Below are 21,279 nucleotides of genomic sequence, written 5' to 3'. Positions count from 1 at the left end.
ACATTTGCGTGCAGTTAAGAAAAACATATGTGCTGAGAGCGCGTGCCCCGCACGCTCCCAGCACTCATGTCTGGTACTCACGGAAAGGTCCCGATCTCTTTCAATCGGGACCTTTCCCAATCATGTGACCACAGTGACAGCGAATCATGGCGGTCACATGACTCTAAAACCCCACCCTGCCTCCCGGCTTCTGAAACCCTTAAAGGGCCGGGAGGTGCAGGCGCCAAGGGGTTAAATAGCAATTAGTGTCTGTGTATAAATAGTGAGTTTGTTAGCTCTCATGTGGATGCACTGAGCAGGCTAGCTACTGAGCCATGGGGTGCAGAAAAGAACTGTCAAAAGTCCTGTATAACAAGGTAATGGAACTTTATAAAGATGGAAACGGATTTAAAAAGATATTCAAAGCCTTGATTATGCCAGTTAGTACTGTTCAATCACTTATTAAGAAGTGGAAAATTCAGGGATCTCTTAATACCAAGTCAAGGTCAGGTAGACTAAAAAAGATTGCATCCACAAGTGCCTGAAGAATTGTTCAGGATACAATGACAATACCCCACAGCAGGGGCAGACTGACAACTCATGGGGCCCCCGGGCAATAAGGGATCATGGGGCCCCTGTGTCCTTGCCCAAACTCAAAAAAGCCTATGAAAAAGGTACCAGGGGCATCTCATGTGGCCCCCTACTGACCCCGGGGCCCTCGGGCAGTGCCCGAGTTTTCAAATGGTCAGTCCGCCCCTGTCCCACAGGTAACCTCAGGAGGAATACACCTAGTGGGGGGTGGGGGGCGGCATCTGCGGTAGGGCGGCTCCTAGAAAGCAAAAGGCAACTTTTCTACAGTCTGTCTTTTCCTCCCAAATGACAACAGATGATGCTCCTGAAGAACCAATCAGAAAATTTCCCCGGGATCCCGGCTACCGGACCAATCCAGAGCAGATGGGCGTGTCCAGGGCTCGCAGTCTATTTCCAAAGTGCGGAGGGAGCCGTGTGTTGTCGTCTGTGCCGCCGGCGGGGGGATTATTATGGGGACGGGGAGCTTCCGGCAGCTGTGGCTCCTGGTGACGCTGGGGACAGCTGTGTACTGCTCAGCCTCCGCTCCGGTCAGAGGTAAGGGGGCCCGAAGAGGGGTGGGGGGAGCACACTGGGCACTGGCTGGCGCTCCGCTTCCACTTTCAGTTTGCAGTTTATGTAAGTTGTATCTCCGTCTACTTCACCCTGACCCCGCCGTGTGCAAGAGACCCGACCGGGGGAGGGGCGGGGGGAGGGCACACTGGACACCTCTATTACCTTTATTGTTAGGGAAGGTCCGGTCCAGGTGAAAGTCGTACTCCACTTATGGGTGGACACCTGTGCCGGGTGTGTGACGTCACTGAGATCTCTAATCATGTGACTTCACCTGATCCACATGGGGGAGGGAAGAGGTGTCTCACTCCTGCTGCTGCAATTCCTGTCATGTAGAATAAGTGATCGCAGAACCCCTCAGTAAAATCTCACTCTGGCTTTAACAGGTTAAACTCCCCGCCCCACCCACACCCACTTCTTTCCCTCCATTACTTCTTTCGCCGGGTTATGTACAAAATCACCCCAATATACATGTAGGGATCTGCCACTGAACACTCCCTACCTTCTTCTCTGATGTCATCAGAGCCCCCCCCCCCCATCATAACAGATTACCTCTCCCCTTCCCTATGAAGTTCCCCCCCATCATATCAGATTGCCTCCCACTTCCTTATGACCCCTCCCCCTCTTCCCTATGACTCCCCCATTTTATCAGATTACCTCCCCCATTCCCTTTGACACTCCCCCTCATCATATCAGATTATCTCCCCCTTCCCTAGGACATCCCCCCCACCATCATATCAGATTACCTTCCCTATCATATATTACTGTCCCCCACCATCATATCAGATTACTGTCCACCCACCATATCAGATGACACCCCCCCCCCCCATCATATCAGATTACCTTCCCTATGATATCAGAAGGCCCCCCCCCCATCATATCAGATGACATCCCACCCACCATCATATCAGTTTACCTCCCCCCTTCCCTATGATATCCCCCCCATTATAAGATTACCTTCCTTATGATATCAGAGTCCGTCCCCCCACCATCATATCTGATTCCCCCCCCCCCCTTCCCTATGACATCCCCCCCACCATTATATCAGATTACCTTCCCTATGATATCATATTATTGTTCCCCACCATCATATCAGATGACTCCCCCCCCCCCCCCCCCCACCATCGTATCAGATTACCTTCCCTATAATATCAGATTACTGTCCCCCTCCATCATATCAGATTACCTTACCTATGATATCAGTCGCATCCCCCCCACCATCATATCAGATTACCTTCCCTATGATATCAGAGCCCCCCATCATATCAGATCTCCTTCCCTATGACATCCCACCCACAATCATATCAGATTACCTCCTCCCTTCCCTATGATATCTCCCCCCATTATAAGATTACCTTCCTTATGATAGCAGAGTCCTGCCCCCCACCACCACCATCAAATCAGATTACCTCCCCCCTTCCCAATGATATCCCCCCCAATTATAAAATTACCTTCTTTATGATATCGGAGTCCCGTCCCCCCACCATCATATCAGATTACCCCTCATTCCCCATGACATCCCCACCACCATCATATCAGATTACCTTACCTATGATATCAGATTATTGTCCCCCCCACCATCATATCAGATGACACCCCCCCTCCCCCCCATCATATCAGATTACCTTCCCTATGATATCAGATTACTGTCCCCCCACCATCATATCAGATTACCTTCCCTATGATAGAGTCGCATTCCTCCACCATATAAGATTACTTTCCCTATGATATCAGAGTCGCATCCCCCCACCATCCTATCAGATTGCTTTCACCCTTCCCTATGACATCCCCTCCACCATCATATCAGATTACCTTCCCTATGATATCAGAGTTCCCCCCCACCATCATATCAGATTACCTTCCCTATGATATCAGATTACTGTCCCCCCACCATCATATCAGATTACTACCTTCCCTATGATGTTAGAGTCGCATCCCCCCCACCATATCAGATTACCTTCCATATGATATCAGAGTCGCATCCCCCCCACCATCATATCAGATTACCTTTCCTGTGATATTAGAGCCCTCCCCAATCATATCAGATTACCTTCCCTATGATATCAGAGCACCCCCCCCCAATCATATCAGATTACCTTCCCTATGATATCAGAGCACCCCCCCCAATCATATCAGATCTCCTTCCCTATGACATCCCCTCCACCATTATATCAGATTACCTTCCCCCTTACTTATGACATCCCCCCACCATCATATCAGATTACCTTCCCTATGCTATCCGAGTCCCCCCCCCCCCATCATCATATTTATTTTATTTATTTATTTATCGAGTTTATATAGCGCCAAAGGGTTTGCTCAGCGCTGTACAATAGAGGGGGGACAATACATGAAACAGTACAGTAACATCAAACAGCACACAAGGGGTAAGAGGGCCCTACTCTTTCGAGCTTACAATCTAGGAGGGAGGGGGTAGAGGTACAGGAGGAAACGGCTGTGGGGGATGGAGTGGTAGGAGGAGGGAAGGGCAGCGGCTGTTAGGTGAGGGTGGGGTAGGCTTCCCTGAAGAGGTGGGTTTTCAGGGAGCGCCTGAAGGTGAGGAGGGAAGGTGACAGTCTGATGGATTGGGGTAGTGAGTTCCAGAGGATGGGGGAGGACCTGGAGAAGTCTTGCAGTCGTGCGTGGGAGGAGGAGACCAGGGAGCAAGATAGGAGGTCCTGTGAAGAGCGAAGGGTACGGGTAGGGTGGTACTTGGGAATCAGGTCGGTGAGGTAGTTAGGGGCAGTGTTGTGAATGGCTTTATAGGTCAGAGTGAGCAGTTTGAATTTAATGCGTTGGGCAATGGGGAGCCAGTGGAGGGAGAGGCAGAGGGGGGTGGCAGAGGTGGAGCGGCTGGTGAGGTGGATGAGTCTGGCAGCTGAGTTCAGGATGGTCTGAAGCGGGGAGAGCCTGCACTGGGGTAGGCCGATGAGGAGGGAGTTGCAGTAGTCAAGGCGTGAGATAATCAGGGAGTGAACGAGTAGTTTAGTGGTGTCTGGGGTAAGGAAGGAGCGTATTTTGGCGATGTTGCGAAGGTGGAGCCTGCATGTATTTGTGAGTGATTTGACATGAGGTTGGAAGGAAAGGTTTGAGTCCAGAATGACGCCAAGGACCTTGGCTTGCTGGGCGGGATTGATGGTGGTGTTGTTGGTAGTGATGGAAAGGATGGGGGGGGGGGGGCACGGGAAGGGGGAAAGACGAGAAGCTCGGTTTTGGAGAGGTTGAGTTTGAGGAAATGGAGCGACATCCAGTCAGAGATGTCGTTTAGGAGGTGAGTGATGCGGGCGGAGAATGTGGGGGTGAGGTGAGGGGTGGATAGGTAGATTTGAGTATCATCAGCATAGAGGTGGTAGTTGAAGCCGTGGGAGTGTATGAGTTTGCCAAGGGAGGAGGTGTAGATGGAGAAGAGAAGGGGTCCAAGGACAGAGCCCTGGGGGACCCCAACAGAGAGGGGGAGGGAAGAGGAGGTGGCGCCGTTGTAGGAAACGCTGAAGGAGCGTTGGGATAGATAGGACGAGAACCAAGAGAGAGCTGTGTCTCTGATGCCAAGGGAGAGTAGTTTATTAAGGAGGAGGGGGTGGTCGACTGTGTCAAAAGCCGCAGAGAGGTCTAGGAGGAGGAGGACAGAGTAGTCACCTTTGGCTTTGGCGGTTAGTAGATCGTTGGTGATTTTGAGGAGGGCAGTTTCGGTGGAGTGTAGGGGACGGAAGCCGGACTGTAGTGGGTCAAGGAGGTTGTTGTCAGTTAGGTGGGCGCTTAGGCGATCGTAGACCAAGCGCTCAAGGAGCTTGGACATGAGTGGCAGCAGGGAAATTGGTCTGAGGTTGTTGAGGTCAGTGGGGTCCAGGGAGGGCTTTTTGAGTATGGGGGTGATGTGCGCATGTTTTAGGGGGGAGGGGAAGACGCCAGTAGCGAGGGAGAGATTGAAGATGTGGGTAAGGGAGCGGATGAGGGAAGAGGGGGGTGACCGGAGGAGTTGAGAGGGGATAGGGGGCAGGTAGTGAGGCGGGCTTCTGAGAAGACTCTGGTGACTTCCTCAGTGGTAGTAGGGCTGAAGGAGTGCAGTGATGGGGGGGTTACGGTAGGCAGGGCCTTGGGTGTGGTGGGGGGCAGTGCCGTTGCAAGGTCAGAGGAGGGGAGAGATGAGAGGGTGATGGAAGGGGAGAGGCTAGATGGGGAGGTAGACTGCAAGTTGACTATGTCCTTGCGGATTGCGTCAATCTTGCTATGGAGATGAGTGGCAATCTCGTGGGCGGTAAGTGAGGTACTGAGTGGAGGAGGGGGGGGAGAGAGCAGGGAGTTGAAGGTGGAGAAGAGTCGGCGAGGGCAGTTTGAGAGGGTGTTGATCAGGTCAACGAAGTAGGCCTGCTTGGCGGCGTGGAGGGAGGAGGTGTAGGTGAGGATTACCTTCCCTATGATATCAGATTATTGTCGTCCCCCCCCCCCCCCCCATCATATCAGATTACCTTCCCTATGATATCAGATTACTGTCCCCCCACCATCATATCAGATCTCCTTCCCTATGACATCCCACCCACCATCATATCAGATTACCTCCTCCCTTCCCTATGATATCCCCCCCCATTATTACATTACCTTCCTTATGATATCAGAGTCCTGTCCCCCCACCATCACATCAGATTACCTCCCCTCTTCCCTATGACACCCCCCCCATCATATCTGTTTACCTCCCCCCTTCCCTTTGACATTACATACCTTCCTTATGATATTGGTCCCCTCCCCCCACCATCATATCAGATTACCTTCCCTATGATATCGGGCTATCAGAGTCCCTCCCCCTCTCCTAGCCATCATATCAGATTGCCTTCTCTAAAATATCTTGTCCCCCTCCCCCCATGTCAGATTACCTTCCCCCCCTTCCCTATGACACCCCCCCCCCCCCCATCATATCAGATTACCTTCCCTATGATATCAGAGTCCCGTTCCCCAACCTCCCCCACCATCATATCCGGTTGCCTTCCATATGATATCAGAGTCCTTCCCCCCCCCCCCCCATAATAATATCAGCTCACCTTCCTTATGATATCAGAGTCTCGTTCATATCAGAGTCTGCAGGCTTCCCCTGTGACATCGGAGTCCGCTGGCGCGCCCCCTCCCCCCCCTTCTTCCCCTGTGACATTGGAGTTCCCCCTTCCCATCAGAGCCCTCTCTCACTCTGAAAAAACGAATCAACATAATTGATTATGAAAATAGTTGTATTGCATAGCAGAGCAATACAAAGCAATGTGCTGACACAGTGAAGCGTGCACACAGCACACAGTTAACCCTTTGATCGCCCCAGATGTTAACCTCTCCCAGCTTAGTGCCATCAGTACAGTGTCAATGCTTCTTATTAGCACTGATCACTGTCAGAATGCCCCCCGCAGTCCCGCTGTAAATCGCTGATCGCCGCCCCCAAAAAAAATCCAGTATATATACCGCCAATTGTAGATGCTATAACTTTCATGTAAACCAATTAATTTACACGTATTGGGATTTTTTTTAGCAAAGGCATGTAGCAGAATACATTTTGGCCTAAATTTATGACGAAATTTGATTTTTTGTTTAACATTTATTTTTTTACTGGACATGTTTAATAGCAAAAAGTGAAAAATAGTTTTGTTTTTTCTCAAAATTGTCAGTCTTTTTTTCTTTGTTTTGTTTATAGCACAAAAAATTTAAAACGAAGAGGCTATCAAATACCACAGAACGAAAGCTCCATTTACGGGGAAAAAAAGGACATAAATTTAATTTGGGTACAGCATTACATGACCAGGAATTAGTTAAAGTAATGCAGCGCCATATCACAAAAAATGGCCTAGTCAGGAAGGGGGGGGGGGGAGTAAATCCTCTGGAGGGCAAGTGGTTAAATATAAATTTCGATCTCGGAGTCTAATGATATGTCCAGATTCAACTTATAATTGTATATACATCTCTTCTGTCTGTTATTCTCGGAGTGGGCAGCACAGTGGCTAAATGGTTAGCACTTTCGCCTGGCAGTACTAGGGTCATTGGTTACCAACCATGGCACCACCTGCCTGGAGTTTGCATGTTCTCCCTGTGCCTGTGTGGGTTTTCTCCGGATACTCCAGTTTCCTCCCACTGTCCAAAGACATGCTGATAGGTGAATTGGCTCCTGTCTAAATTGGCCCTAGTATGTGTACATATGAATGTGAGTTAGGGACCTTAGATTGTACGCAGGAAGAGTTCTGCTGTGAACTGGCTTGTAGGCTAGGTCCACATCTGTGCCGGAGGTGCCGCTGCGGATGTGCATGAAAATCTGTGCAGCCGCACCACCCGCACAGAGGAATGCGGACCCGCGGGCAGGTGCCATTAGTTCTAATGGCACGCCACCGCACTGAAAAACGCAACCGTACTGGGAACAGAGGTTCCTGTGCAGGCTGTGGATTCAGAAGAAGTGCAGGGACTTCTTCCCTGCATGTTCCGGGGCACAGGAGTCCATTCAAATGAATGGGCTCTCGTGCCCACACAAAACGCGCCCTGCGCAGCCGCATATATGTGAACCGGAGGTAAGAGCGTGCTCAGTGGAGGCTCCCAGCACAGTGACACAGACTGCTTCCAGTGTGGCCCTGATGAGGAGTTGGTGGGATGGTCTTCCAGTTATGTGACAACTAGGACAGCCAATCATAGTCCTCCCTACCCCCTATAAGACCCAATTAAAGGGCTGTAGTCGCTATCAAGAATTCCGACTTGAGAAATGACGATCAACTATGGGGCTGCAGCTAAAAAAAGAATGTTAGAACAGGGAAAACCAGAAGAAATTGTTTTAATACGCAGTGCTTCTGGAATTCTACTGGTATTCAGGGTTCACATCTAGTGACACTCAGCAGAGCAGGGTGAGACAGATGATTGTTAAAGTATAACTAAAGGCAAAACTTTTATCCAGTTGTAGATTTAGTGCAGAGGGATTAGAACACCTGTCAGCTTTTATTGCTGTCTGTGCCCCCTTTAGGGAGAGTCACCTTCTCTACTTGTCCTGTTTACTGTTCTCGACAAAAGCGAAAGTGAAAGAAAATTCCATATTTTGCGTTGTCAACAGAACAGCAATAGAGGGGAAATCTTCCAGTGGGGACACTAGTTCTGGTGGCTACCAGACACCTTTACTTAGGAGGGATTTCCTTCTCGCTTCCTGTTGTGTTATGGGACAGGAAGTTGAGGAAATCTCCCCAGTATTACACAGATGGCAAAAACAAATCCTGATTCTAGCCCTCCTTACTCAAAATAGAAAAAAAAAAAAGTTTTGCTTTTTGTTCTGTGTTAAAGCAGATCATCTTCTTTCCACTCCCAGCCCCTCAATAAAACTGACGACAGCCCGCAGCTCTGCATATCTGTATAATCACCAACAGTCATTTCTGTTACAAAACATTTTATTTTTACTTCCCTTTTAAAATGTTACCATTTTCCTGGTTGTTCTTGGGCAGTGGTGAAATAGCCAAGCCTTGCAGATCCCCTGGGAAGGCTACATCACCAGTGTATTCCAGGGAGGTCTTTTCCCAAAATTACAAGATCTTGGGGGGAGGTGGTCGGAAAACATTTTTTTATTTTTTTTTTTAATTCAATAAATGGACGTGCTATTTTGCACCCCTGGTTCACATATAAATGCGGCCGTGCAGGCCGTATTTTGCGCGGGCAGAAAAACCCATTCATTTGAAGGGACTCCCGTGCCCTGTAACATTTTATTTATTTATTTCAGGTACTTTTACAGCACCGTCAATTTACGCAGCACTTTACATATATATTGTACATTCACATCAGTCCCTAACCCTCAAGGAGTGTACAATCTAAGGTCCCTAACTCACATCCATACATACACATACTAGGGACAATTTAGACAGGAGCCAATTCACCTACCAGCATGTCTTTGGAGTGTGGGAGGAAACCGGAGTACCTGGAGGAAACTCACGCAGGCACAGGGGGAACATGCAAACTCCAGGCAGGTGGTGCTGTGGCTGGGATTCGAACCAACGATCCTAGTACTAACCATTTAGCCACTGTGCTGCCCCAAGTGACATGCAGGGAAGAAGTCCCTGCACTTCTTTGGAAAATGCAGCCCACACGGGAAGCTCCCAGTACATTTGCATTTTCCAGTGCGGGTGGTGTGCCATTAGAATTAATGACACCTTCCCGCGGGTCCTCATTCCTCTGTGCGGGTGCACAGATTTTTGTGCAGATCCGCAGCGGCACAGATGTGAACCAATCCTCATTGTCATCGGTGGGCTGGCAGAGAAGGAAGAAGGGGGGGGGGGGGGCTTCCAGGTTTTATTCCCAAAGTGTAATTGAACAAGCTGAGGTTAGTAGCTGATTGGCTACCATGCACAGATTGAATTCACCAGGTTTAGAAAAACTACCCCTTTGAGTATTATTGTGGCAAGATATGAAATGAAAGAATTTTCAAATATGTATGTGGACATGTTTACTTGTATACTTTTTAAATAGCTTTTGTGACTTTAAAAGGTGGGGGGTGAGGAAATCTGCTTAAATAGTGGTACAGCATTTTGATCTCTTTAATGCAGGCAATAGACGGGTTTATCGGCCGAATTTTCGTCCGCACGAAAAATCGGCTGATAATCACGCCGTTAGTGGGGCCAGCCCGTCTGCCTTTTTCATGGATCTCCTCATTTATTTTTATTGGTCATGCTGGAAAAATCTGTGAAAAACAGCCATTTTTTCGTGGACATGGGTGGCAGCATCTGCAATGGGGCCGACCGATTTTTCGCTGTTCGTCCGATAAACGGCCCGTCTATGGTCTGCTGATAGTAGCTGCATGCTAAAGCAATCTATTTTAGTGTGCGGGAGGGTTGCCTGTTGTGTGCCAGCAAGGGGGGGTGCGTTGGTGTACTATACAAGACACTATTACGTTTTTTTTGTTTTCTTTTAACTTTATTCAAATGTCAAAGCGACATTTCATTCGCAGCAGAGCTGTGAAAACAGACAGTGACTTCAGGTGAGCTCTGGTGCATTGTAGAAAGACGCATTTTTTTTGGAACGCACTGCAGCCCACCTCAAGGCAGCATTGTTGTATGAACAGGAAAGCTAGAAAAACTATCGTTTTCTGTGTGCCCTTGTGGTGACTGGGGTCAGTCAAGTGTAGACAAATGCCAGTCACCACACATAGTGTGAACAGGCCCTTGTCTGTGCTGTTATATATCGTAAGGATTTATTATAATTTATGGAGAAACTTGCAAGCAGCGGTAGGTCTCTTTTCTTCCGTTGCAATCTCTGTTTAAGTACATCAAGTGAACCCAGCAGGGTGAGTCAGATTTTTAATAGCTTGGTGTGATCTTTTATCTACAGTGCTGTCCTCTTCTGTATCAATTTTATAGTAGTGTTCTGAAAGGATTATGTTGTAAACAGTCTGGCACTGTAGCAATAAGGGACAAACCGAGAATACAAGGTGCAAATCCGTGCTTGATGCAGCTCACAGAATAATGGGAATGATATGAAAGGTGTATTATCCTAGATTGTGCTTCCGTTGAGGGTTAGGGACTGATGTGAATGTACAATATATATATGTAAAGTGCTGTGTAAATTGACGGCGCTATAGAAGTACCTGAAATAAATAAATAGCGGGAAGGAAGAAAGATATGAGGATGTACGTTGACTGTATTCCTGTATGGTCATCTGGCAAAGGATCTGGTACATTAAGCTGGGAGCGGATCTGGTATAATCTAAATACGGAGTTACAGGAAATCTGTAAATGGAGAGATATGCCAGCTGCCAATGCCGTCCACTCCCTCTGCAAATACCAGATGCCCAGCCGTCAGTCTTCTCTCGTGGCTTGAGTATTTCTGAACCAGTGAAAGCATGCAGGATCTGGAGTTCAGACTTCACTGGCTGCATGCTTTTTATAGGTCACATAGCAATAAGCAGTGGCAGGCCAAATATGCTGGTAGTCCAGATCATAATGGCAGGAAGAGTTGGGAACGCCAGCACACCTATGGAAATGAATGCAGTACCAAGTTCCACATGATGGTAGAACACCTGCCAGATCCAGGGACGGATTGACCATTAAGGGGCCCCATGAGAGGCTCCTGATACCTCCATTCTTACTAATCTATGCTGAATCCAGAGCTTCTGTCAGTCCAGCTACCACTAGGGTCACGCTAGCATGGGCAATTGGATCCCCTTCCCCCAGGGGCCCCTCCCTGTCTTTATTCTAGGGTCCCTCTCTGTCCTCATCCCAGAGGCCACTCTCTGGTCTCCTCCCAGGGTCACTCTTTGTCCTCATCCCAGGGGTCCCCTAAAGAGCGACTGTGAAAGGGGGCTCAGGACAGTAAGGGCTTGTTTACATTTTCAGTTTGGTGCTGGTAAAACCTCATAATTGAGCCCTGTTTTTACCTCTCCCAACCACACCCCCTTTAGCTGCAGTGGGCAGGGGTGTACACATGTTGCAGCCACAGAAGAAATTATACACCCTGTCACACTTGGTAGGTGTAGCGCCTACTAAACATGACCCATTCAAGTGAATGAAGCCACTCTGCAAGGGCCCTGAAACCTTGTGCAGTACAGAAACCAAGGGGTTAAAACAGGCAGTGAGGAGGCGGTGTCTTGCCTCCTCACCACCTACTTTAACCCCTTGGATCCCACACTAACGCGCTGCAGCTGTGTACATTGAACATGGTTGCAGAGTGTCCACATTCACTTGAAAGGGTTGCGATCACCCACCAAAAGTGCTTGGGGGTATAATTCCTGCCGCAGTATGTACCTCTGCAGCTAAAGGGGGTAGGAACAAACACATGTAATGGGGGCAGTGCAATAAGTAGGGGGGCTTTGTGTGGGTATGGCTTGAATGTGGGTGGGGACACAGTAGGCCCCATGATCTCCTATTGCCCTAGGGCCCCATGAGTTGTCAGTCCACCCTGGCCAGATCACAGCTGTTATGGGTACCTTCAGAATAGAGTGGAAGATTTTCCTTCTATTCACGTTCTAGTGGCTCAGTTTTTGGAATTTTTCCAAGACAAAACTGGAAAACATGTCTTGGGTTAGACTCCTTCACACCATCTCCATTCAGCTACATTTATCTATTTATGTCAGGTACTTATATAGCGCCGTCAATTTACGCAGCGCTTTACATATATATTGTACATTCACATCAGTCAATGCAGACTCAAGACAAGGACACGTTAAATAAACAAAAGTTTTCTATGTGCCCAGTTGACAGCTTTATTGTGGTATGCTGCATGAAAATGCAGCATGTCCACATTTTTGTGCAGATAACCGCATCTCACCGCACTGCAACGGGCTAGAACATGCTGAAGTCTGGAGTTGAATGAATTGAGTCATTTTGTGATACTTCGATATTGTTAATAGCATAGTCCTCATTTGTGGTCATGTTCCACACCCATACTTAGGTCACACATGAAACAAGGTCCCAATCTTCCCCTTCCTTAAACCACCAACATCCCCTCCCGCTTTTTACCTCATTCTTCCCGCCCACACCTCCTTTTCTTTTAAATTTTGGTGCAGCTGTTTGTTGCTCAGCCCACACAGCCACATCATCCATTCACAGATCCATTCACAAGTATCTGAAAATGGAAGACTACAAGTCCACGGCAGAATGAGAACTGTAATTTATTGCACCACCCCTATACGACGCACACCAAGTTGTGTTAGTGTGTGGCTAAAGTTAACCACTTCAATACTGGGAACTTATACCCCCTTCCTGCCCAGGCAAATTTTCAGCGCTGTCGCACTGTAACAATTGTGTGGTCATGCAGCACTGTACCCATATGAAATGTTTATAATTTTTTTTTCATACAAATAGAGCTTTCTTTTGGTGGTATTTAATTTTTTTATTTTTTGCTAAATAAAACAAAAAACACCTGAAAATTTTGAAAAAACGCACTTTTCTTTGTTTCTCTTATGAAATTTTGCAAAGAAATAACATTTCTTCATATATGTATTCTGCTACATTTCTTTGGTGAAAATAATAATTGAATTTGTATTTTTTTTTTCAAATGTTTATTTTTTTTTATTTTGTATTTCCTTTTTTTTTCTTCTTTTTTTTTACTATTTTATTTTTCAGTACACTGTGACCAAAGCAATACAATGTTACCTTAGTAACATTGAACTACTCTGTGCAAGTGATCAGAATTTTTTTTTTTTAACACATTAGGATTGCTAATACTGATGTATTTCATTGATATTTGCAATCACTGTTACTGAATGAAACTGATTCATTCAGTCTTTTGTTGTGATTAGCTGTGATTGGGCAAAGCTGATCACATGATACAGATGGGCTGTAATTGGCCCTGTCTGTATCATTTGACTGCTTTGACCAGTCACAGCTAACAACATAATTGTATACAATGGATGGCCTGACAGGAAGCCATCCATTGTATACAACTGACATGTGATCTGCTGTGATTGGTCACAGCAGTCACATGACACTGGCAACGGGCCAGTGTAGTGATATGTCATGGGCTGTGTCCCATGGACACAGCTGGTGACAGGCTGCGTGAGCAGCTTGTTTTGACAGGACATCATATGACACCCAGTCACAATAGCGAGTGTTCCAACCGGCAATCAATCTGCTATAGGCTGGGCGGGAGGGTAAACAGTAGAAAAAAAAATTGGTAGCGGGTAGAGATTTATGGTAGAAGAGACTATTAAACCTTTCTCTGCCCACTATCAGCTTTTTATGGTCATCTGACTGCTGGTCAGTGCAATGTACAGATGCATGCTGGGAGACGGGACATGTGTGGGAGTTACAGCATCAGTGGCTGAAGCAGAGAGGATGATGGCACCAGAGTGGAGAGTGTGGACCTCCATCACTGGAGGAGGAAACACGAAAAGTTAAAGCGGAAGAAAAGACAACTATAAATATTCTTAAAAATGTTACCTCCCACCCACATTCTGGTATAAAAAACGATCTTTGTACTTGTCTTGTCTATTGTCAGTCCACTCTGATCCGGTCACATGATCCTGCAGCTCTATATACGTGAATACTGAACAATGGCTGTGAATCCTGGGAGTACTCCTTCCTCTCCCCTGCAGCAGCTGCTGAATGACACAGGGAAAGCGGCACTGTGGGTTCACATGACTGGAGCAGATTAAAAATGAGTATAGACATCCTCACTCCTTCTTCCTTCCCCCCCCCCCCCCCCCATACAGGATAGGTAGTAGGAGGGGAGAGTAAGCTGTTTAAGTTATAGTTGGGCTTCTCTTCTCCATTTAAGTTTGCCATAATGTGCAAGTACGCTGTGGGGCCCAGATGCGGATGCAGTTCTACTTTAAGGGCTTTGACATAGGCATGTAATGGAGAAAAGTAAGGTTGGAGCCTGCATTTCAGCTGAGGCTACAGTGGGTCAGTTCGGTGCACCCAGCAAGCTAACCTGCTAGTGCTGTAAAAGCTGGTTGGGAGCCCTTGGCATCAGTTTGGCCCAAACATACAATTTTTAAAGGCTAAGTTCACCTTTCTTAGAAATAATAAATGCACTTTATTTTTTGCAGGTAAAAAATGTGCAATTATTATTATTAATAATGAGAGAACCATTTTATATATATATATAAAATACATTTTTTTTTGTTGTTTTTGGCACCTGTAAAGCATTGCACCTGTGATCGGCAGATCACAAGCGCAGTCTCGGGCTCCTGTCAATGTAAGCTGTGTGCTTGTACCAGGCAGGCATTTACTGAATGACAGGAAGACTCCATGAACTACTGGAGAGCTCACTAGTGCCCCCATTTAGTTCATTGGGTACTACAAGCAGTCAGCCACAAAGGCTGTTGGTACTTGTAGTTCATTCATTCACAGAACTCTATGAATGAAGGATGCTGGTATCTGGGCAGAGCCCCCAACAGCCATTGTGACAGTAGGTGTGGGGGGGGGTGAGATCTCCGGCCCGCTGTTGCAGGGGGAGGGGGAGAGGCTGCAGGAGCTGGAACATGTTCCATGTTTCACCCTAAAAACAGGTGGAACATGTAACATATTCGCAAAGATGAATTTAGCCTTTAAAGGGACATTGAATGCGGAGTTGTGCTTTGAGTACACCTCTTCTATACATCTCAGTCTTCCTGCGCACAGACCAGATTACAGCTCCATCCCCTTTCTTTCCCTTCTCCCCCGTCCCACCCATCCAGGTATAACAATGACTCTGGATCTCTTTCACCAGCCTTTGTACGCATTACAATATCTCAAACTGCTTTTCAGTTTCCCTCACTTTTGTTTTGAATACTAAAAGTTCTCTGTACTATGTAATGTACTGTACATATTTATGCATAAAACATTTGAAAAGCCAATAAGACTCACGTGAACAGAAAATCAGGTGAAAGCCTTGACAGGTGGAGGTAATACTGTACATCTTTACAACTATTTATGCTTGCAGATTGATAAGAGAGCATGTACAAAAATAATGCGCATAAAATACAAATATAATGTATAAAAAAACCGTATAAAAATATTTCTGGTGTTGGGTCTGTTTTGATACAGTATAGTTCCCATGTGAGAACACACAATCTGATCATATATTGACACTGAAGAAACATTTTTGCATATCAATATGTTCAGCATTTCAAGGCTTCTGAGGGTGTGGGGTGGGGGGGGGGCTTGTGAATCTGTTTGACAGTCTGTGCTCTTTAATGGGTTTATTTTTTATTCTTGTAAGCAATTTATCTTGTGACAAACAAAGTGGAGGGTATGCTTTAAGTCACTGACAGTTGACAGTTTTCTTCTGTGGGAATAATAGACAATAATTTACAGTGTGTTAGAAAATGCTCTACAATTCTGTTTTAAAGCTGAACTCCAGACTTACCTTCAGACTTCCACAGTTGTACCGGCTCCTGTCCTGTATTGAAATAGTTTATTCTGATTTTACTGTACACTGTGAGCTTTTCACAATGTGCATTAGAAACTGCAGCAACTCGGATAAGGTCCACCCCGGCTGGAAGATGTTCAGTGGTACTCTCCCAGACCTGCCCCTTGGTTGGCTCTGAGGAAGAGGTTGTGTCCTCGAAATGTGTTAGCCAGTTGGACATCCAGGGTTCCATCGTATGGACTCAGATGTTTGTATCATACATCTTGTTCAGTCTGACATGCTTGTGTTTTTATGTCTATTGTGAGTATGATACTTACTTTGTTTCTTCAATAAATATTTTAAATGATAATGCACTAGGTCAGTGTGCCCTTTCTCTGTTTCTCCATTTCTCCCAGACCTGCCCCTTTCATTCATTGGATTTCAGTTGTGGATATTCAGCATCACATTTAGGCATTATCTGGGGAGGTCTTCACGCAAATACAGCCTTCCTAAGAATGCCCACTCCTGCAGACTCACATCCTCCAAAAAACACATTTTGTTATTACAAAATGATTGTCATAACCCCTCCCAAGAGACAGCCCATAGCTTGTATCGGGACTAAGGTCTCTTGAGAGGAGTACTGAGACAGGGTACTGTGATGTTTCTGGTAACCTTTGCAGAGCACCCTGCAAGACCCTCCGGCCTGCCATTATCTGCCTTCATAGCATAGAGAAGTATAGAAACCCAGTTATGATGCTGGGCCTAAAACAAGGAATGTAATGGAAACTGAAAAATGGAATTAACATGTTGATTGGGGGGGGGGAGTAAATGGGAAACCTGAGAAGGCAAAATATAAGCAGGTGGGAAACCAGGGAAAGCAAAATATAAACAGGTTGAACTACAGATTTAAATGCAACATCCTGGCAAACTGCAAATACATGGCTGAAATATGTATGTGGAAACGGTTGTAATGCAGTCCTGAGTTTTCACAGCTCGTAGCCACGTGGGTGACCCCACCTTTTGCAACTACAGTTAAAGTGGTTCTAAAGTCTCAAGGTTTTTTACCTTCATGCATCCATCTTCCAGCGTTCTACTTTAGCATTCAGCTTTAAAGTATGTCTAAAGGCAAAACTTTTTTTTTCCAGTTTTGGACAGAGTGTAGAGGAATTAGAACACTTGTCAGGTTTTTATTGCTGTCTGCACCCCAATTAGGGAGATTTATCCTCGGTTGGTTTTGTTTACCATTGTGAGTGAAAGAAATAGAAAATCCCAGATGTTGGTGTGATGGTTGTGGTGTCAGACCCCCAGCCCTTCTCACCAACTTGTGACCAAAGGACTAGCCAATCTAAAACCGCACTGTCATGTGCGTAACAATGCCACGCTCAGCAGCACCCTGCACAAAGATTTTCCAGCTCACTGGGCAACAATGTATGTGCCGCAGCCTGAGAGCGATTGTTACTGGGTCAGGTTAATTACGCAAGTAACCCTTCACACTGCCACCACCGCCTTTTTGTATGGAGAAGGAGGAAACTTGCCAATCTTAGCAGTAACACTATGATGTTTGAATAAGCGTCTGTATATACACTGTCACCGCAGGCAGATGTATGCAAAAGTTTAAAACACACAGTAGTGCTCTTCAGAGATAGGGATTCTTAGTTTGCATTAAAGAGCTTTAGAAACAGTTCAACACTTTTCAGAAAATAGGATTTATTACTAAAAAGGTCAAAATGGTGCAATAAAAATATTTACAGAAAAAGATGTAGCATATATATACAGTTGTGGCCAAAATTATTCAACCCCCACTGAAATTGAGTGTTTTGGCCAGTTTGACATTGCTTTTGATCATTCAGTCATCTTGCTTACATTTACATTAAAGAGGCACTTGTAGGTCAGACAAATATAACATAACAGTTATAATGAAATAACCACAAATGTCTTTTCTGTGCTCACAGCATTATCAGTTTTATTCAACCCCCAAGTGACATTCAATCTTAGTACTTAGTACAGCATCCTTTTACAGTTATAACAGCTTTTAAACGTGAAGCATAGCTTGACACAAGTGTCTTGCAGCGATCTACGGGTATCTTCGCCCATTCTTCATGGGCAAAGGCCTCCAGTTCAGTCACATTCTTAGGCTTGCGCACTGCAACTGCTTTCTTTAAGTCCCACCAGAGGTTCTCAATCGGATTTAAGTCTGGTGACTGCGATGGCCACTCCAAAATGTTCCAGCCTTTCCTCTGCAACCATGCTCTAGTGGACTTGGAGGTATGCTTGGGATCATTGTCCTGTTGAAAGGTCCAACGTCTCCCAAGCCTCAGGTGTGTGACGGACTGCATCACGTTTCCATCCAATATCTCCTGGTACTGAAGAGAATTCATGGTACCTTGCACACGCTGAAGCTTCCCTGTACCTGCAGAAGCAAAACAGCCCCAAAGCATGATTGACCCTCCACCATGCTTCACAGTAGGCAAGGTGTTCTTTTCATCATAGGCCTTGTTCTTCCTCCTCCAAACATAGCGTTGATCCATGGGCCCAAACAGTTCTAATTTTGTTTCATCAGTCCACAGAACACTATCCCACAACTTTTGTGGTTTGTCCACATGGCTTTTGGCATACTGCAGTCGACTCTTCTTATTCTTTGGAGACAGCAAGGGGGTACGCCTGGGAGTTCTGGCACGGAGGCCTTCATTACGCAGTGTGCGTCTTATTGTCTGGGCTGAAACTTCTGTACCCACATCTGACAAATCTTTTCTCAGTTCCTCAGCAGTCACACGGGGACTTCTCTCCACTCTACGCTTCAGGTAGCGCACAGCAGTCGAAGTCAGCATCTTCTTTCTGCCACGACCAGGTAGCGTTTCAACAGTGCCCTTTGCCTTGAATTTGCGAATGATGCTTCCTAAGGTGTCTCTTGGTATGTTTAACATCTTTGCAATCTTCTTATAGCCATTGCCCTTCCTGTGAAGAGAAATCACCTCTTCTCTTGTCTTCCTGGACCATTCTCTTGCCTTCACCATGTTTGTAACCACACCAGTAAATGTCTAGAAGGAGCTGAGTATCACAGTCATTTTAAAGCTGCCTAATTGGTGCTTATTATGCTTGATTGCTGCTCGGTGACATCCACAGGTGTTTTCAATACCTGATGGAAAGCACCTGTATGAACCTCTGTTCTTCAGAGTGGTAGTCTTTAAGGGGTTGAATAATTGTGGCAATGAAGAAACCACATAAGAACCATTTACTACTGTATTACATAAACAATTGATGTCATTTTAGTTGCATTTGGGTAGTTACAACGTCCTTGTAGGATTTGATTCTGAATACAATTCCAAATGTACACTATAGTCCCTAAACCCCTTTACAGCATTGGGGGTTGAATAATTTTGGCCACAACTGTATATATATATATATATATATATATATATATATATATAAATACAGAGAGCAATAACACAGCAGAGAGATAATAGAAAGAAGTTCAGAGAGGTAGAATACTTACCTGAGTACTTGGTTTAAGCAGATTCAAGTGTCCGGAGCAAAAGGGTACCGTTTCTCCCAAAGTTGGTTCCTGATGTTAAACAGGAGAAATCTCTTCATCTACTTCTCCAGGCCTGACAGCCTATTTTGTAGTTCCCCAGCAGGGGGTGTCTCTAAAGCCAAGGGCCAATCTCCTCATTTGGGGAGGGGGGTCTAGGCGGAGTCCCATGCTAGGACCAAAATCCCTCACAAATTATACCATGGTCAATAACCTTCCATAGGTACATGTAGCATCCTATCCACTGGTGGGATAATATGCAGAGTGATATTCTGAATGCCCAGACATCACATATGACATATCTAGCTGTGACGGTTAAAGAGATATCGCTTTCTGCTCTCGGGTAGGCGTAATCTAGGGGTGTAAGGTATCAGGTGACTTGTTTTAAAATTACCTCTCTGAATATATGTTTTGTTTTATCGTATGTATTTCCTATGAGAAGTTTAGAAAGTGTATGAAAAAGTGGTTTCCAAATGAGATATATGTTTTACTGCTATTCTAGAATGCTTTCAAGTCCAGTGACTGGTGGGTTTATAGCTTGACGATCAGCTCCCAGCAAGAGTCTGCCAGACACACTGGAATCAGCTAATTGGGTTTACAACCATGAAGTGTATCCAGCTGTGCCCGATGCACTCCTGAATTCAGCCACACCAGACCACCTGCCATTCAACAGAAAGGGAGGGGGGCTGATTTGGAGTGAGAATGACACAAGATGGAGGATCTTTAGCAAAATGGATGTTCGCATCCATATTTGTTCATACAATTGCTACAGTTGGGTAACGTAATAGAGGGGAAATCTTCCAATGGCGACACTGGTTCTGGTGACCTGGGGATCCCCAGGGAATTGCCTTAATTTCCAGGGATTTCCTCTCACTTCCCCTTTTGGCTGTAGGACAGGAAGCAAAGGGAAATCTCCGCAATTGAACACAGATGGCGAAAAAAAATCTGACCAGGGTTATAACTCTATCCAAAATGAAAAAAAAGTGTTGCCTTTAGTTAGACTGTAAGCTCCAAGGAGAAGGGCCCTCCTACCCTTTTATTGAACGGTATTGTTGCTGTATTGTCTCCCGTTATATTGGCGCTGTAATAAATCCTGTATATTAATAATAATAGTTACACTTTAAATGGATGTAGAGAAGACCGGACTGCAGATAATCAGGTACAACATATGTAGGAGGATATTTTTTTCATCATTTCTGTGTATCACCTGATGCTAGTCACTTTATTGGGTATATGTAAGGGTTTACAGCCACTTTTTAAACTTGCATTTTTCCATTGTAGAAGTGTGACTTGGCCCTTTTTTAAATTATATATTAACTGAGAATGCTGTTAAAAGCCATTTCTCCTTATTGGGGTGATATCCTGTTATGTGCGCCTCTTCATGGTCAGCCCTTGTCCTCATATGGGAGATTTTTTTTTAATTTTATTTTTTAGAAGAACTCAAAATTGTCAATACTTGCAACTTAACTGACCAGACAATCACAATCACTATAATGCATTTTCAGAGACTATTACTCCTACTATGATCAAACACTACCTGTGGGTCACCCTGACTTCTAAGGTCATTGCCTGTGTAGAATTTCACCTGCAGGTGCCTCCTATCTAAGGTTGTGCCTTTTTTGGGAGAAGTGTCAGCATTATTATCTGATTCCAATTTGATTGTATGCTAAAGCAATTTTTTTTTTTTGCCTCTTCATACCATTGCTTATCAAAAAGGTCAATGTCCTAATGGAAATGGAGGATGATTAGTGGTAGGGTCCTATGTACTCAAAAACCCAGTGTTTCTCAATCTTTTTTCATTCAAGGCACCCTTTAAAATTATGGACAGTCTCGGGGCACCCTTTAAAATTATGGACAGTCTCGGAGCACCCTTTAAAA

At 45.6% G+C, this 21,279-nt stretch overlaps 1 protein-coding gene across 1 annotated transcript in view; it reads left to right on the top strand.

Annotated features, from left to right (window-relative positions):
* The first annotated feature begins 968 nt into the window (after positions 1-968).
* LY75 (lymphocyte antigen 75) overlaps positions 969-21,279 on the top strand; it is a 143,164-nt gene continuing 122,853 nt past the window's right edge. Inside the window, exon 1 of the mRNA XM_089659877.1 lies at positions 969-1,104. Within this exon, the coding sequence (XP_089516003.1) occupies positions 1,020-1,104 (85 nt within the window). The 5' untranslated portion in view covers positions 969-1,019. The remainder of the gene's footprint in view (positions 1,105-21,279) is intronic.

The sequence above is a fragment of the Staurois parvus genome, unplaced genomic scaffold (assembly GCF_062004578.1).
Source record: "Staurois parvus isolate SC_StPar_1 unplaced genomic scaffold, SC_StPar_1.0 ptg000031l, whole genome shotgun sequence".
Taxonomy (NCBI): Eukaryota; Metazoa; Chordata; class Amphibia; order Anura; family Ranidae; genus Staurois; species Staurois parvus.
Note: the sequence above shows the minus strand (reverse complement) of the source record. Positions and strands in the feature narration are given on the sequence as shown.